We start from the raw sequence: 20,133 nt of genomic DNA, 5'->3' as shown, positions 1-20,133 counted from the left end.
TCTAGCCAGACACAAGTTTGGATCCTCTCCTGAAAGTTACACACGGCTCTCTCCAACATTTCATTCAGTACAGCTTCAATCTCGTGATAAATGGAAATCTTTAGAATATCGATTGTGCAGAGCTTTTTCACGTACACTCTCAATTTCAAAGAGGCCACAAAAAAAAGAGACAGATTTATAGACTGGGTTAGTGTGGCGCCAAAGGAGCATAATCATATTGTGAAATGACGTCTTGTGAACATTTGTTGAATTCTTTCTATGGATGCTCTCGCCATGTGAGCTGCGGCACCATCCTGTTGAAACCACATTTCTCTCATGTTCACTTTATGCCTTTCAAATCCTGGGTGAAGAAAGTTGTTTAACATTTTGATGTAGCATGCTAATGTCATAGTAACTGTGGTTTCTCCGTCTTCAAGAAAGTAAGGTCAAACAATCCCTATCTGGAAGATACCACACCAGATTTTACTTTTGAGCTCTGGAGAAGTTTCTGGTGTATTGCATGTGGGTTATCAGACTCCCAGTACCAACATTTCTGTACATTAACATACCCATTCAGATGAAAATTGGCTTCATCACTCATAACAGTGAGACATCTGCATTTTCCATTAAGAAAAGCATCCATTATGCCACAAAGTTTTCTGCACTTCACAAAATCTATCTCACTTAGCTGATGGACAATCATTATTTTGTATGGGTGAAATCTCAGATCATTGTGTAACATATGATGAAGCAAACAATGTGGCACACACAGCAATACAGCCTGTCACCTAGCAGATAATGTTCTCACTCTATCTACATTTCTTGGAGTTCAAACTGAATGAGGAAAACCAGATGGTTTGTTTTTCATCAGAGTTCCAGTACACCTAAATGCTGCCACCCCTCAGAGTACAGTGTTTCAATGTGAGACTGTATCTCAATGCCCAACACTAAACTTTTGACAGAAAAGACATCATCAAACTGTGACCACAGAATCATTGTTTCTGAAATGTCTGACTGTGAACACATGATCGTCTATGCTCCAACACTCCATAGCGACTGAACTTGCATTGTCTGAGTTGTTGCCAATGGTTGCCGAGTTAAAAACATGTGTTTCCTCTGCTCCATCCTGTACTTTTGCAATCACGTTCAGTAGTATATGTGGATACTATATGATGCATAATGCAGTGGTGGATACATATCAGGGGTGGGCACGTGCCACCCCCCCCCCCTCTCCTCCTGCCTTGCAGGGCCACCTGCATTGTCACCCATGCCACTCCCGCCAGTCAGCCTGCATGCTATTCATTCAATTCTTTCATCAGTCAACTGGACTGAATAGAGTTATCGAGTAGTTGCATTTTCCTATGTAGCATGCACATCCACATCATCATACTTCATACATTTCTGTCTGACCCATAGAAAGCTAACACATACCTATGAGGAAAGTCGTGGCCATTCTAATGATCTCGATACGTTATTCTCTCTGGCATTTGTTTGAGAAAATTAGTGAATATTCTACTGTTTTCTTGTAGTGCAGAGAACCTTTGATACACAGCATTATACATATGGACTATTCGTGGAATAGGAAGCTAGTTTACGTTCAGAAGCAGAAATATTAAGACTGAAGAATGAATAAGTAACAAGTCCTAGTTGTAGCAAGTGCAAGTGTGAAGATTAATCAGGGGTGAGTGTGACAAGTTGATTGTGATGTATTAATAATAGTAATTCATAGTAACAAAAATGCAGTAAATGAAGCATGCAAAAAGGAATACAAACGTCTCAAAAATGAGATTGACAGGAAGTGCAAAATGGCTAAGCAGAGAAGGCAAGAGGATAAATTGTAAGGATGTAGAGGCTTACCTCATGAGGGGTAAGATAGATACTGCCTACAGGAAAATTAAAGAGACTTTTGGAAAAAAGAGAGCCACTTGTATGACTATCAAGAGCTCAGATTGAAACCCAGTTCTAAGCAAAGAAGGGAAAGCAGAAAGGTGGAAGGAGTATATAGAGGGTCTATACAAGGGCAATGTACTTGAGGACAACATTATGAAAATGGAAGAGGATGTAGATGAAGATGAAATGGAAGATACGATACTGCGTGAAGAGTTTGACAGAGCACTGAAAGACCTAAGTTGAAACAAGGCCACAGGAGTGGACAACATTCCATTAGAACCACTGACAGCCTTGGGAGAGCCAGTCCTGACAAAACTGTACCATCTGGTGAGCAACATGTATGAGACAGGCGAAATACCCTCAGACTTCAAGAAGAATATAATAATTCCAATCCCAAATAAAGCAGGCATTGACAGATGTGAAAATTACCGAACTGTCAGTTTAATAAGTCACGGCTGCAAAATACTAACGCGAATTCTGTACAGACGGATGGAAAAACTGGTAGAAGCCGACCTTGGGGAAGATCAGTTTGGATTCTGTAGAAATCTTGGAACACGTGAGGCAATACTGACCCTACAACTTATCTTAGAAAATAGATTAAGGAAAGGCAATCCTACGTTTCTAGCATTTACAGACTTAGGGAAAGCTTTCAACAATGTTGACGGCTATACTCTCTTTCAAAGTCTCAAGGTGGTAGGGGTAAAATACAGCGAGCAAAAGGCTATTTGCAATTGGTACAGAAACCAGGTGGCAGTTATAAAGAGTCGAGGGACATGAAATGGAAGCAGTGGTTGGGAAGGGAGTGAGACAAGGTTGTAGGCTCTCCCCAATGTTATTCTATGTATATATATATATATATTCTTCTTGAAGTCTGAGGGTATTTCGCCTGTCTCATACATGTTGCTCACCAGATGGTACAGTTTTGTCAGGACTGGCTCTCCCAAGGCTGTCAGTGGTTCTAATGGAATGTTGTCCACTCCTGTGGCCTTGTTTCAACTTAGGTCTTTCAGTGCTCTGTCAAACTCTTCACGCAGTATCGTATCTTCCATTTCATCTTCATCTACATCCTCTTCCATTTTCATAATATTGTCCTCAAGTACATTGCTCTTGTATAGACCCTCTATATACTCCTTCCACCTTTCTGCTTTCCCTTCTTTGCTTAGAACTGGGTTTCAATCTGAGCTCTTGATAGTCATACAAGTGGCTCTCTTTTTTCCAAAAGTCTCTTTAATTTTCCTGTAGGCAGTATCTATCTTACCCCTCATGAGGTAAGCCTCTACATCCTTACAATTTATCCTCTTGCCTTCCCTGCTTAGCCATTTTGCACTTCCTGTCAATCTCATTTTTGAGACGTTTGTATTCCTTTTTGCCTGCTTCATTTACTGCATTTTTGTTACTATGAATTACTATTATTAATACATCACAATCAACTTGTCACACTCACCCTTGATTAATCTTCACACTTGCACTTGCTACAACTAGGACTTGTTACTTATTCATTCTTCAGTCTTAATATTTCTGCTTCTGAACGTAAACTAGCTTCCTATTCCACGAATAGTCCATATGTATAATGCTGTGTATCAAAGGTTCTCTGCACTACAAGAAAACAGTAGAATATTCACTAATTTTCTCAAACAAATGCCAGAGAGAATAACGTATCGAGATCATTAGAATGGCCACGACTTTTCTCATAGGTATGTGTTAGCTTTCTATGGGTCAGACAGAAATGTATGAAGTATGATGATGTGGATGTGCATGCTACATAGGAAAATGGAACTACTCAATAACTCTATTCAGTCCAGTCGACTGATGAAAGAATTGAATGAATAGCATGCAGGCTGACTGGCGGGAGTGGCATGGGTGACAATGCAGGTGGCCCTGCATGGCAGGAGGAGAGGGGGGGGGGGGGGGGGGGGCACGTGCCCACCCCTGATATGTATCCACCACTGCATTATGCATCATATAGTATCCACATATACTACTGAACGTGATTGCAAAAGTACAGGATGGAGCAGAGGAAACACATGTTTTTAAACTCAGCAACCATTGGCAACAACTCAGACAATGCAAGTTCAGTCGCTATGGAGTGCTGGAGCATAGACGATCATGTGTTCACAGTCAGACAGTTCAGAAACAATGATTCATACATACTTCATACATTTCTGTCTGACCCATAGAAAGCTAACACATACCTATGAGAAAAGTCGTGGCCATTCTAATGACATAATTATGTCTGCTTGTGTCTGTATATGTGTGGATGGATATGTGTGTGTGTGCGAGTGTATACCCGTCCTTTTTTCCCCCTAAGGTAAGTCTTTCCGCTCCCGGGACTGGAATGACTCCTTACCCTCTCCCTTAAAACCCACATCCTTTCGTCTTTCCCTCTCCTTCCCTCTTTCCTGATGAGGCAACAGTTTGTTGCGAAAGCTTGAATTTTGTGTGTATATTTGTGTTCGTTTGTGTGTCTGTCGACCTGCCAGCACTTTCATTTGGTAAGTCACATCATCTTTGTTTTTAGGTATATTTTTCCTTCGTGGAATGTTTCCTTCTATATATATATATATATATATATATATATATATATATATATATATATATATAGCAAGCAGTAAAGGAAAAAAAAGAAAATTAAGAGTAGGTATTAAAATCCATGGAGAAGAAATAAAAACTTTGAGGTTCGCCGATGACATTGTAATTCTGTCAGAGACAGCAAAGGCCTTGGAAGAGCAGTTGAATGGAATGGACAGTGTCTTGAAATGAGGATATAAGATGAACATCAACAAAAGCAAAATGAGGATAATGGAATGTAGTCAAATTAAGTCAGGTGATGCTGAGGGAATTATATTAGGAAATGAGACACTTAAAGTAGTAAAGGAGTTTTGCTATTTGGGGAGCAAAATAACTGATGATGGTTGAAGTAGAGAGGATATAAAATGTAGACTGGCAATGGTAAGGAAAGTGTTTCTGAAGAAGAGAAATTTGTTAACATCGAGTATAAATTTAAGTGTCAGTAAGTCATTTCTGAAAGTATTTGTATGGAGTGTAGCCTTGTATGGAAGAGAAACATGTATGATAAATAATTTAACAAGAAGAGAATAGAAGCTTTCGAAATGTGGTGCTACAGAAGAATGCTGAAGATTAGATGGGTAGATCACATAACTAATGAGGAGGTATTGAATAGAATTGGGGAGAAGAGGAGTTTGTGGCACAACTTGACCAGAAGAAAGGATCTGTTGATATGACATGTTCTGAGGCATCAAGGGATCACCAATTTAGGACTGGAGGGCAGCGTGGAGGGTAAAAATCGTAGAGTTGAGATCAAGAGATGAATACACTAAGCAGATTCAGAAGGATGTAGGCTGCAGTAGGTACTGGGGGATGAAGAAGCTTGAACAGGATAGAGTAGCATGGAGAGCTGCATCAAACCAGTCTCAGGACTGAAGACCACAACAACAACAACAACAGTAACTTCTCAGTAAAAATATTGTTATGAGACTCTTAACAATATTTGTACTAATAATGTAACAACAGTTTCCCATATCTAACTCATAATATGAGCATAAAGGCCTTTAATGATTGTGAATCTATTATTGTCCTAGACCTGATTATCTTACTTTTCACATGCTGTACAAAATATTTGCTTGTCTACTTGCATCTATTGCTACAGCTGAAAGAAGTTTTACAACATTGCAGCGTACAAAGACATGGGTCAGTTTGACAATGAAGGAGGATCTACTTAATGGCTTAGCTCTGTTGAACACTCACCCTGATATTGATTGTCCTGTTAACGATGTAATTAACAAATTTGCCAGGAAGAATCGGCACATAGAATTCATCATTTTAAGGAAGAGAACCACAATTGTAACTTTTTTATATCAGAAGATGGCATTGTCTTGCATTTGTGTATAATCAGTTTAAATAAAACTTTCTTAAACTTTGCAAGTGACTTGCTTATTTTTTATTACGGTAAAAGTAAAGGTAGCTCAAGATATCTTTAGCGCCCCCTCCTTGAGGTTTTTCTGTATCTGCCACTGGCATAATGTGTCGTGACTAGAGTTAGTAGTAAAGAAGTAATAAAGTAAAACGTCTTGTCTGATGCTGAAGTTTTACTGCATGAACAGTGAAGATATAGTTTCCTTTCATTAAGGGCTGAGGATGGCAAGGCAGACAGTTAGTACCATTGGGTCTTCAAGGCCTGTTCAGATGGAGTTTTAGTATATCATGGATTTTTGTCTGTTGGTATACTGATTTCTGAAGCCTTCATCGATTATTTTGAATTTATTTCATCAAATTCATATACAAAATGCTTTAAAAGAACCTATCATTTTTTTCTGACAAATCTTGACTTAAAGTAAAATGTGTGTCACCATAGCTTTGGCCAAACCAGTCTCTGTCAGTGAAGGTCTCCCAAAACCTGACAACCCGTTCTGTGGTGAGAGTTCTGGTGACACAACTTTTTGGTCAGGTCTAGTTATATTACTCTTGGGAGGATGGAACCTGTTGATGTAGGAGAAGATGAGTTTGGCTTCTAAAGAAATATAGGAACATGAAAGGCAATACTGACTTTATGTCTTATCTTAAGAGATAGGTTGAAGAAAAGCTGACCTACATTTATAGCATTTGTACATTTAGAGAAAGCTTCTGACAATGTTGACTGCACTGTGGTCTTCAACATTTTAAAGATAGCAAGAACAAAATACAGGGAGTGAAAGGTTATTTGCAACTTGTATATAAAGTAATCTGCAGTTATAAGAGTCACAGAACATGACATGAAAAGAATATCTGAGAAGGAAGTGAGACAAGTTTGCTAATGACATTGTAATTCTATCAGAGATGGCAAAGGGCTTGGAAGAGCAGTTGAACAGCATGGATAGCATCTTAAAAAGAGGCTATAAGACGAACAGCAACAAATATAACACAACAGTAATTGAATGTAGTAGAATTAAATCAGGTGATGCTGAGGTATTCAGATTAGGAAGTGAGTTACAAAAAGAAATAAATGAATTTTGGGCAGTAAGGTAACTGATTATGGTCGATTTGGAGACGACATAAAATGCACGCTGACAAACGCAACAAAAAGCATTTCTGAGAAAGTGGAATTTGTTAACATCTAATATAAATTTAAATGTTAGGAAGTATTTTATGAAGGTATTTATGTGAAGTGTGGCCTTTTATGGTAGTTAAAAGTGTATGATAAGCAGTTAAGACAAGAAGAGAATAGAAGGTTTTGAAATGTGGTGCTACAGAAGAATTCTGTATTGAAGATTAGAGGATTACATCAGACAGCTGATGAGGAGGTACTGAATCAAACTGGGAAGAAAAGAAATTTATGGCACAACATGTCTAGAAAAAAGGACTATTTTACAGGATGCATTCTGAGGCATCAAGGAACAGTCAATTTGTTAATGGAGGGAAGTGTGGAGATTACAATTCTAGAGGGAGACTTAGGTATGAATACAGTAAGCAGGTTCAAATGGATGTAGGTTTCAGTAGTTCTTGAGAGATAAGAGTTTTGCAGAGGATATACTAGCACAGAGGGCTGTATCTAATCAGTCCGAAGACCACCACCACTGCCGCTGCCACCACCACCATCACCACACCACCATCACCACCATCACCACCACCACCACCACAACAACAACAACAACAAAACAGCATTATGCAACACACATACAACAACAACAACAAAACAACATTAAGTTAAGCACCTAGCTAACACTCATACAATAATTGCAATCAGTTTAATAGAATGAAGTAGTTTACATCTACACCTGCATGATTACTTTGCAATTCACACTTAAATGTTTCTTATTCTTACCTGTGTCAAAAGCATTATGACAACCAAATTTATAAGGGAGGCTGTAGCAGAAGTAATCAGTTTTGAGTATTTTTTTATGTAACCACCAGCAGCATAAATTGCTGTTACAACAGACAGTCTGTAGACAATTACACCAAGAGTTGCAGTCACAGCCACTGCTACCTGTAACAGAGTAATGTGCATGTGATCATATAATTATAACAAAATACTTTAAAATGTACAAGATGGTGACATTTGTCATCAGCAGTACAAATATGTGCCTAGTGAAAGTAGTTCAACAAAGACAAATGTAATCTCATTTACTTAGAAGCAGGAGCTCTGATGGAGAGATCTGTAATAAAAAAAGGCAAAATATGCATCACCTTGTTAAAATAGTTTCTTTCTTCAGTTACAGAAACATTATCTCAAAGAGTACAATAGGTACTTGTGCGTGGATCAAGACAGCAACATACTATGAAGGCAGAAGATATTTGATTTCATCTCAGTATATAAAGTTGGCTATTTTCAAACAACTGAGCTTTGCTTGTATACTACAAGACAGGCTGATTTTAATTATCCTCATGTCAGTAACACACCAAAATGATAAGTTACATAATGTGGCATGAAATGATCCTTCTTATTTGGACCAAAGTTTTACTGCATCAATTGCATTTCCACTTGCTAGCATGAGCACATTTAATGATGTTATGATGGTACAAAGGTGTGTCATCACAATTATTATTACTATTTTGTGACTTTCAAATTGGGTATACTTGTATAATGACAAGCAGCAACTAAAACTCATTCTGAAAAATAAAATCATCCCATTGGGACTATGGGTGAAATCAAGAAATTCTAGGCAAGAAAGGTAACATTTATATCCATTATAGTGAAATGTCTAAAACTGTGCAAGATGAAGCAATTTATTACCAGCAGTATAAAAATGTGCTTCGTTATAGTGAAAGTAATTCAATGAAGACAAATGTAATCTCATTTACTTAGAAGTAGGTACTCATGTATGGATCAAGACAGCAACATACTACAAAGGAAGAAGATATTTGATTTCAACTGCATATGTAGAATTGCCTCTGGGTTGTGCAATTATGAAAAAACAGCTTTGCTTGTGTACAAGACAGACCGATTTTAACTATTCTCACATCTGTAACATCTCAAAAAGACAGGTCACATATTGTGGCATGAAATGAACCTTATTTGGATCAAAGTTGTATTCAGTAATGACATTTCCAGTTGTTATAATAAATAGATTTAAGGATGCCATGATGTTATAATGGTGTGTCATCAAAATTATTATTTGTATTTTGTGACTCTCAAATTGGTTACACTTGTATTCTGACAAGTAACAACTAAACCTCATTTCTAAACATAAAATCATTTCATTAAGACTGGTGAGTAAAATGCTGCTTCATCCAGCATAATACTGAAACACCCAGATCATTATGAAATTGAAGAATAGTTTGCAGATTCTTAAATCTTCTGTTGCTAAAAGAGCTGTGACCAGTAAGGACCTTTCGACAAGCAAACCATAAAGCTGTTTCAAGAGATTATCTATATCCATTTTCTTCAAGTAGCAACCAAAACCAATGTGATTTTTGTCCTGCACATCTCTGCATTCACAATTTGCAATGTCTGTTTTCTCTCAAGTATGTATTTCCTAAAGAACCATGGTTAATCATTGTCAAAGTAATATGATACTGGAAACTCATGGACGGAGCACAGATAATGGAAAGAATAGACATAATGACTCATCTTGTAGATGAGGACTTTAAAAAGTCATTTGCGTAACACTTCATTTATGTGGTGAGTGGTTGCCTGTACTTCATACAAATAGTTATTGCATATAACCTCCTCGCAGCACTCCTCTTCATGAACCAGTGTTCTGCAGATACTTCTTAGTTTATATGTCTACAATTTCTGCCACCAGTTAGTGACAATATATTTTATTCTTCATTCTATACTCATTTCTGATGCCTTTTGTTACAGCCATTTGGGTGAAATATAGGATCATATGGTGTTCTATTGATGATCCAATGCTATAGCAACTTTTGAAAGTTTATCTTCTGTAATAGTTTTGAGCATGCCTTGTAACCAGACAATCAGGTTCTTTGTGCATCACATGACTATTATGGTTCTTCTCATATGGGTGTTTTATCACCTGTGTATATGGTCTTTGCAATTGCCAATTCTCACAAGTAAATCTGTATACCATTTATATCTTCTGTATAGTTAACCATCACTGCAACCAGGCAGAAGTGGAATGGATTTCGTAGCATCACAGTTTCTCTCAGTAGTTACAATTTTCTTTAGACCAATAACAGTTTCAAAATATGAACTTTTATTTATAAAATCAATCTTTATTCAGACACAATTGTTTGATGCTAGTCGCCTTCAGCTTCTACACACCTCTCCAAAACAATATCCATTTGTATTGTGATTTATTGAGAAATTTCAAACATTTACGAGTGCCATGATAAACTCGTTCTGTTATTCTAAATTGTAGGCTTGCACTTATTTATGGTTTTAAATTTTTTTGTGAAGAGTTGGTCTATCCTTCTTTTAAACAACTGTTCTTTAATTTCATTGTACAATTACATGAGAAATAGAATTTTTGGGTGCTTACAAAACTATATTTTTGTAAGTTACTAGTACAAGTGTTTTGGATACATAATTTATTTAATAACAAATCAACGTTTGTGGCTCACAGTTCTGGCAAAGAATTCATCACCCCTGTACTTCATTATAAATAAAAGGAAATAAACATGCATTTTTTTAGAATTTTTGGAAGCTAGCATGTCTTTTGCATAATCTATAAGTAAATTGTAGTACATCGGAACTTGTAATTTAGGATTTAGTTACTGTAGCAGATTTTCTGACCAACATATTGCCTTCCATCTAGTTTTCCCTTTATTAGGAGTAGCCATATGTATTATCTGAATTTATCATAAATTAGCTCTCTTTTCGAGTTTGCTAACAACTACACACATCAAAAAAAGTTTTGCATCACCCTGGTTCCCAGAACTCCTGAAAATAAACGTTGACTATGGATATTGTATCACAGACACAGTCCCTTTGAGTGTTCAGAAATGTCTCTAAACGTGTCCAAAGATGTAAACAACCATGCATGAGCAGCACCTGTTAGACAGAGGGGGTCCACCAGCCGATCAGTTCCAGCCATTTCGCTAGGAAGGAGGTACATGGCTTGTGTTGTCTGTAGTTCAACCATGCCCAGATGGTCAATACCATGGTTCAATCACATCCGCATTGTTACTTTGTGCCAGGATGGGTTCTCAACAAGGGAAGTGTCCAGGCGTCTCGGGGTGAATCAAAGTGATGTTGTTCGGACATGGAGGAGATACAGAGAGACAGGAACTGCCAATAACTTGCCTCACTCGAGCTGCCCAAGGGCTACTACTGCAGTGGATGATCTCTACCTACAGATTATGGCTCGGACGAACCCTGACAGCAATGCCACCATGTTGAATAATGCTTTTTGTGCAGCCACAGGATGTCATGTTATGAATCAAACTTTGCGCAATAGACTGCATGATGCTCAACTTCACTCCCAACAAGGTCCATCTTTGCAATCACAACGCCATGCAGCGCAGAACAGATGGGCCCAACAACACACTGAATGGACCGCTCAGGATTGGATCATGTTCTTTTCACCAATGAGTGTCGCATATGCCTTCAACCAGATGATTGTTGGAGATGTGTTTGGAGGCAACTCGATCAGATACACTGTCCAGTGAGTGCAGCAAGGTGGAGGTCCCTGCTGTTTTGGGGTGGCATAATGTGGAGCCAATGTATGCTGCTGGTGGTTGGTGGTAAATCTAGGCATCCTGTACAGGGTGGACGTGGACAAGGGATGACTTGAGGTGTGGTATTGATCCCCTAATCAACAGGTTTGAGATGCTGTCTTTCACTGCAGCTGAATCTGAGCCAGTGGGACTCACTTCGCCTGTTATGGGGAAACCTGTCTGGTGTGAAGAAGATGCACATGCAAAAGGGTACAGGTCTACTAACCATCAGCAATTTAGACATATGGCGAATGATGGCACCCCTTAGGAAAATGGCAGGAAGGGGCAGGAAAGGACACCAGGTGTACTCAGTGTATATGCCTGGGGGCCTCATTCAACATACTGAAGAGGTGTTTCCAGCACCCACTGAGGTAACAGTGTGCAACCAACTGCAAATTGTGGTGCATGTTGGAACAAATGATGCCTGTCATTTGGGCTCTGACTTCATTCTTGGATCATTCCAGCAACTGACAGACAAGGTTGAGAAGACCAGCCTTGCACATAGAGTTTCAATGAAGCTCACAATTTGCATCATTGTTCTGAGAACTGATCGTGAGCCTTTGGTTCTGGATCTAGTGGAAGGGCTGCAAACTAGGTTCTGACTTCCTGGACTTGCACAATAGGGTTGAGAACTGTATGGTCCCCCTAAATGGATCAGGTGTGCACTAAACATCAGAGGCTGTTACTCGCATAGCTAACTGTGTGTGGGGTGCATCCGATCCAGACAATGATAGCTGTACGAAATCCAGAAGTATCAGTGTACGATTGAAAGAAATGCCTCCCACAGATAAAGAGTATTAAAGTCCTAATGGTAAACTGCTGAAGCAATAGCAAAAACATGCCAGAGTTTGAAGTGCTCATGAAAAGCAGTGAAGATCACATCATACTAGGTACAGAAAGCTGGTTGAAACCTGAAATTGAAAGCAGTGAGATTCTTGGGGAGAATTTAAATGTATACCAAAAATATAGGCACATGGGAAATAGAGGGGATGGATTTGTCACAGTAGACAAGAAACTCAAGTTCATGAGGTAGAAATTGAAGCAGTATGTGAAACTGTTTGGGCAAGACTCAGTGTCAGGGGTGGGCATAAAACGATAACTGGATCCTTCTATCACCTACCAGACTCATCTCCCGATGTGACCAACAACTTAAGAGAAAACATTAGTTCACTTGTATGTAAGTTCCCCAATCATACTGTAATCATCAATGGAAACTTTAATCATCCAACAGTTAATTGGAAAAATTACATTTTTGTTAGTGGTGGGTGTGATAAGACATCCTGTGAAACTTTACTAAATGCCTTCTCTGAAAACTTTCTAGAACAGATAGTTAGGAAGCCCACTCATGATGGTTCTTATATTGGACCTGATGGCAACAAACAGACTTTACATCTTTGACGATGTCCACATCAAAACTGGTATCATTGCGTGGTTGTGCCAACAGTGAATACCAAAGTACAAAGAACAACTAAACTAAGTGTAAAGACATATATGTTCAGTAAACTAGATAAAATATCAGTAGTGTCAGTGTCAATGAGGGACTAGAAACTTTCAGCACAAGGCAGGAGCATGTAGAGGAACTCTGTCTCAAGATTAAGGGAATATTTGACCATACACTGGATAGCTATGTACTCAGTATAACAGTTCATAATGGCAGGAAAACTCCATGGTATACAGTCACTGTAAATAACAGACATTACTGCATAATATGTGGAAAACAATGCGAAGGGCTATAGATAGAAAGATGCTGAATGAAATGCGTTTGGCTGTCAAGAGAGCAAGGTGCGATGCCTTCAGTGACTACTGTAGCAGAATGTTGTCAAGTGATCTTTCACATAACCCAAAAAAATTCTGGTCACATGTAAAGACTGTTAGAGGCACCAAAGTTAGTGTCCAATCCCTAGTGAATGAGACAGTAACTGAAACTGAGTGTAGCAAAGAGAAAGCTGAAATGCTTAAGACCAGTTTCACATGTTCCTTTACAAAGGAAAAGCTAGGAGAATTTTCCCCAATTTAATCCTCGTACCACTGAAAAGATGAATGAAAAAAGTATTAGTGTCAGTGGTATTGAGAAACAGTTGAAATCGCCAAAATTGAACAAAACTCTATGGCTCAATGGAATCCCTGTCAAATTATATACTGAATTTGCTGCTGAGTTAGCTCATTTTTGAACTATAATCTATCAAAGATCCCTTGAACAAAAGACAGTGGCCAGTTCTTGGAAAAGGCACACATGACACCTGTCTACAAGAAGGGTAGTAGAAGTGATCCACAAAACTACCATCCAATATCCTTGACATTAATTTGTTGTAGAATCTCAAAACACATTCTGAGCACAAACATGGTGAGATATCTTGAACAGAATAACCTCCTGAATGTCAACCAGCATGGATTTCGAAAACATTGATCATGTGAAACCCAACTTCCACCTTTCTCACATGACATACTGAAAGCTTTGGATCAAGGCAATCAGGTAGGTGCTGTATTTATTGATTTCTGAAAAGCATTTAAGTCAGTATCACACCACAGTATGATCATATGGAGTGAAATTTGTGACTGGATTGAGGTTTTTTTGGGAGAAAGAATGCAACATGATATCTTGGATGCAGAGTTATTGTCAGATGCAGAGGTAACATCAGGTGTTGTGACCCTTGCTCCTTGCTGTTCATTCTGTACATTAATGACCATGCAGACAATATTAATAGTAAACTCAGGCTTTTTGCAGGTGATGCAATTATCTGTAATGAAGTACTATCTGAAACAAGCTGTATAAATATTCAGTCAGATCTTGATAAGATTTTAAAGGGGTGCAGAGACTGGCAATTTGCTTCAAATGTTCAAAAATATAAAATCATGCACTTCACAAAACAAAAGAATGTAGTATCCTATGATTACAATACCAAGGAACTACTCTTGAAATTGGTCAACTCATAGAAATACCTGGGTGTAACACTTCGTAGGATCACATAGGCATAGTCATGAGTAAACCAGGCAGTAGACTTCAGTTTATTGGTAGGATACTGGTCAAGTGAAATCAATATACTAAGGAGATTGCTTACAAATCACTCATGCCACCAGTTCTAGAATATTGCTAAGTGTGTGGGATCTGTACCAAGTAAGACTAACAAGGGATTTTCAACGTATACAGAGAAGGGCAGCACAAATGGTCACAGGTTTGTTTAACCCATGGGTGAGTTTCACAGAGGTACTGAAGGACCTGAACTGGAAGATTCTTGAAGACTGATGAAAACTATCGCAAGAACATCTGTTAACAAAGTTTCATGAACCGGCTTTAAATGATTACTCTAGGAATACATTACAACCTCCTATGTATTGCTCACATAGGAGTTGTGAGGATAAGATTTGAATAACTATGGCACACACAGAGGTATTCACAAAATCATACTACCCTCACCCCATACATGAATGGAACAGGAGAAACCCTAATAACTGGTACAGTGGAATGTACTCTCTGTCATGCACCTCATAGTGGTTTGCAGATTATAGCTGTAGATGTAGCTGTAGATGCTGCTGCTACTGGAAGTATCACTGGAAAGTCTCTTTTCGTACAGTGTGCACCAACTCTGTCAAATTCTGCATAATGTCTTCCCTTTTCTGAAATCTAGTCCTAATTAATTCTATGTATTCACAGTGAACAGATTCTGGCTGGTGTGAATCTTCCTCTCTATAACATGAAAATCACAATCACATGGCATGAAAGGGAATGCCCATGAACAGGGGAATAATGGTGTACATTTTCAAATCTCCTGGTAGTAATAAGGGTGGAGAAATCTAACAACACTGCTACTTTCATTCTGACCGGGACACCAATCAGTGCTGTTTATGCAATAAACAATCCATGTGTTCATCTACATCTACATCTACATCTACATCTACATCTACATCCATACTCCACAAGCCACCTGACGGTGTGTGGCGGAGGGTACCTTCAGTACCTCTATCGGTTCTCCCTTCTATTCCAGTCTCGTATTGTTCGTGGAAAGAAGGATTGTCGGTATGCCTCTGTGTGGGCTCTAATCTCTCTGATTTTATCCTCATGGTCTCTTTGCGAGATATACGTAGGAGGGAGCAATATACTGCTTGACTCTTCAGTGAAGGTATGTTCTCGAAACTTCAATAAAAGCCCGTACCGAGCTACTGAGCATCTCTCCTGCAGAGTCTTCCACTGGAGTTTATCTATCATCTCCGTAACGCTTTCGCGATAACTAAATGATCCTGTAACGAAGCGCGCTGCTCTCCGTTGGATCTTCTCTATGTCTTGTATCAACCCTATCTGGTACGGATCCCACACTGTTGAGCAGTATTCAAGCAGTGGGCGAACAAGCGTACTGTAACCTACTTCCTTTGTTTTTGGATTGCATTTCCTTAGGATTCTTCCAATGAATCTCAGTCTGGCATCTGCTTTACCGACGATCAACATTTATATGATCATTCCATTTTAAATCACTCCTAATGCGTACTCCCAGATAATTTATGGTATTAACTGCTTCCAGTTGCTGACCTGCTATTTTGTAGCTAAATGATAAAGGATATATCTTTATGTATATTCGCAGCACATTACACTTGTCTACATTGAGATTCAATTGCCATTCCCTGCACCATGCGTCAATTCGCTGCAGATCCTCCTGCATTTGTCAATGTCTAGCCAGCAACTGGTTGTTTCTGCAGTTGTGGAAAAAATCAGCATGCACACTATATATGCATAAAAATACAGAGAATGCACATATCCTGATACCATTGTTTGTTACAACAATAAAAAATTAAGTTGGATACTTTTTGAACAAGTACTTGAGAATTTGCAAAGATGCTTGCTTATGACTCTAGTAGTGGCCAGTGAATTGGTCTGCACCAACCTCCAGTATTTCTTCTAACACAGATGATATACTGGTCCTGCTTGAGTATAAACTTGGAGCTGCTATCTCCTCAGATGAAACAAAAGTTATAATGCTTCTAATGACAGTGTGCTTGATAGTGTAAACTTCAACACCCCTACAGGTAGATCCCCTTCATCTTGGGATCTGAGTGATTTGCCCTTTCTTTTAATATCCCACAACCTATCCCTCTCTCCTTCCTGCAGAAGGAACTAACAGTACCAAAAGCTAGGACTGTGTCATCACTTTTACTTTTATGTGTGTTTATTGGCAGTAATAAACATCTTGCCTTGCAAAACTAAAGATTGGCCAGCATTTAAGTCTCATAAGTTATTATTATCTTGTGTGGTAGTCCTTTGATATGATAATCTGGATTCAAAGATTAAATTTACATGCATGGCAAGTAACAGTGTTCATTAGTCCTACAACCTGCACGGAAAGTAGTAGTGTACTACAAACAGACCTCTGCTGTTACAAAAGCAGGTAACTACTATCTTTCAAAAATTTCAGTGTGATCAAGTTAATATTCAGTTACCAATAGTACCACAACAGAGGGGTATCTGTTGAGAGGCCAGACAAACGTGTGGTTCCTGAAGAGGGGCAGCAGCCTTTTCAGTAAATGCAAGGGCAACAGTCTGGATGATTGACTGATCTGGCCTTGTAACAATAACCAAAATGGCCTTGCTGTGCTGGTACTGCGAACGGCTGACAGCAAGGGGAAACTACGGCCGTAATTTTTCCCGAGGGCATGCAGCTTTATTGTATGATTAAATGATGACGGCGTCCTCTTGGGTAAAATATTCCGGAGGTAAAATAGTCCCCCATTCGGATCTCCGGGGCAGGGACTACTCAAGAGGATGTCGTTATCAGGAGAAAGAAAACTGGCGTTCTACGGATCGGAGTGTGGAATGTCAGATCACTTAATCGGGCAGGTAGGTTAGAAAATTTAAAAAGGGAAATGGGTAGGTTAAAGTTAGATATAGTGGGAATTAGTGAAGTTCGGTGGCAGGAGGAACAAGACTTCTGGTCAGGTGCCTACAGGGTTATAAACACAAAATCAAATAGGGGTAACGCAGGAATAGGTTTAATAATGAATAGGAAAATAGGAGTTTGGGTAAGCTACTACAAACAGCATAGTGAACGCATTATTGTGGCCAAGATAGATACAAAGCCCACACCTACTACAGTAGTACAAGCTTATATGCCAACTAGCTCTGCAGATGACGAATAAATTGAAGAAATGTATGATGAAATTAAAGAAATTATTCAGATAGTGAAGGGTGACAAAAATTTAATAGTCATGGGTGACTGGAATTCGGTAGTAGGAAAAGAGAGAGAAGGAAACGTAGTAGGTGAATATGGATTGGGGCTAAGAAATGAAAGAGGAAGCCGCCTGGTAGAATTTTGCACAGAGTACAACTTAATCATAGCTAACACTTAGTTTAAGAATCATGAAAGAAGGTTGTATACATGGAAGAACCCTGGAGATACTAAAAGGTATCAGATAGATTATATAATGGTAAGACAGAGATTTAGGAACCAGGTTTTAAATTGTAAGACATTTCCAGGGGCAGATATGGACTCTGACCACAATCTATTGGTTATGACCTGTAAATTAAAACTGAAGAAACTGCAAAAATGTGGGAACTTAAGGGGTTGGGACCTGGATAAACTGAAAGAACCAGAGGTTGTACAGAGTTTCAGGGAGAGCATAAGGGAACAATTGAAAGGAATGGGGAAAAGAAATACAGTAGAAGAAGAATGGGTAGCTTTGAGGGATGAAGTAGTGAAGACAGCAGAGGATCAAGTAGGTAAAAAGATGAGGGCTAGTAGAAATCCTTGGGTAACAGAAGAAATATTGAATTTAATTGATGAAAGGAGAAAATATAAAAATGCAATAAATGAAGCAGGCAAAAAGGAATACAAATGTCTCAAAAATGATATCGACAGGAAGTGCAAAATGGCTAAGCAGGGATGGCTAGAGAACAAATGTAAGGATGTAGAGGCTTATCTCACTAGGGGTAAGATGGATACTGCCTACAGGAAAATTAAAGAGACCTTTGGAGATAAGAGGACCACTTGTATGAACGTCAAGAGCTCAGATGGAAACCCAGTTCTAAGCAAAGAAGGGAAAGCAGAAAGGTGGAAGGAGTATATAGAGGGTCTATACAAGGGTGATGTACTTGAGGACAATATTATGGAAATGGAAAAGCGTGTAGATGAAGATGAAATGGGAGATACGATACTGCATGAAGAGTTTGACAGAGCACTGAAAGACCTGAGTCGAAACAAGGCCCCCGGAGTAGACAACATTCCATTGGAACTACTGACGGCCTTGGGAGAGCCAGTCCTTACCATCTGGTGAGCAAAACGTACGAGACAGGCAAAATATCCTCAGACTTCAAGAAGAATATAATAATTCCAATCCCAAAGATAGCAGGTGTTGACAGATGTCAAAATTACCGAACAATCCGTTTAATAAGCCACAGCTGCAAAACACTAACACGAATTCTTTTCAGACGAATGGAAAAACTAGTAGAAGCCGATCTCGAGGAAGATCAGTTTGGATTCCGTAGAAATACTGGAACACGTGAGGCAATACTGACCTTACGACTTATCTTAGAAGAAAGATTAAGAAAAGGCAACCCTATGTTTCTAGCATTTGTAGACTTAGAGAAAGCTTTTGACAATGTTGACTGGAATACTCTCTTTAAAATTCTAAAGGTGGCAGGGGTAAAATACAGGGAGCGAAAGGCAATTTATAATTTGTACAGAAACCAGATGGCAGTTATAAGAGTCGAGGGACATGAAAGGGAAGCAGTTGTTGGGAAGGGAGTAAGACAGGGTTGTAGCCTCTCCCCGATGTTATTCAATCTGTATATTGAGCAAGCAGTAAAAGAAACAAAAGAAAAATTCGGAGTAGGTATTAAAATCCATGGAGAAGAAATAAAAACCTTGAGGTTCGCCGATGACATTGTAATTCTGTCAGAGACAGCAAAGAACTTGGAAGGGTGGAATGGATAGCGTCTTGAAAGGAGGATATAAGATGAACATCAACAAAAGCAAAGCGAGGATAATGGAATGTAGTCAAATTAAGTCAGGTGATGCTGAGGGAATTAGATTATGAAATGAGACACTTAAAGTAGTAAAGGAGTTTTGCTATTTGTGGAGGAAAATAACTGATGATGGTCGAAGCAGAGAGGATATAAAATGTAGACCGGCAATGGCAAGTAAAGTGTTCCTGAAGAAGAGAAATTTGTTAACATCGAGTATAGATCTAAGTGTCAGGAAGTCATTTCTGAAAGTATTTGTATGGAGTGTAGCCATGTATGGAAGTGAAACATGTATGATAAATAGTTTGGACAAGAAGAGGATAGAAGCTTTCGAAATGTGGTGCTACAGAAGAATGCTGAAGATTAGATGGGTAGATAACATAACTAATGAGGAAGTATTGAATAGGATTGGGGAGAAAAGAAGTTTGTGGCACAACTTGACCAGAAGAAGGGATCGGTTGGTAGGACATGTTCTGAGGCATCAAGGGATCACCAATTTAGTATTGGAGGGCTGCGTGGAGGGTAAAAATCGTAGAGGGAGACCAAGAGATGAATACACTAAGCAGATTCAGAAGGATGTAGGTTGCAGTAGGTACTGGGAGATGGAAGAAGCTTGTACAGGATAGAGTAGCATGGAGAGCTGCATCAAACCAGTCTCAGGACTGAAGACCACAACAACAATAGTACATAAGCAGCTGTTTGATAAT

The 20,133-nt window shown here is 38.9% G+C and overlaps 1 protein-coding gene across 2 annotated transcripts in view; it reads right to left on the bottom strand.

The window, feature by feature from the left end:
* Positions 1-20,133, bottom strand: part of LOC126101042 (anoctamin-5-like) — a 398,169-nt gene that overhangs the window by 117,332 nt on the left and 260,704 nt on the right. For both annotated transcript variants that reach the window (XM_049911706.1, XM_049911707.1), the window contains one exon: positions 7,688-7,849. In XM_049911706.1, coding sequence (XP_049767663.1) covers positions 7,688-7,849 — 162 coding nt within the window. The remainder of the gene's footprint in view (positions 1-7,687; positions 7,850-20,133) is intronic.

The sequence above is a fragment of the Schistocerca cancellata genome, chromosome 9 (genome assembly GCF_023864275.1).
Source record: "Schistocerca cancellata isolate TAMUIC-IGC-003103 chromosome 9, iqSchCanc2.1, whole genome shotgun sequence".
Lineage (NCBI taxonomy): Eukaryota > Metazoa > Arthropoda > Insecta > Orthoptera > Acrididae > Schistocerca > Schistocerca cancellata.
The sequence above is the reverse complement of the archived record's forward strand: the minus strand, read 5'-3'. Positions and strand labels throughout refer to the sequence as shown.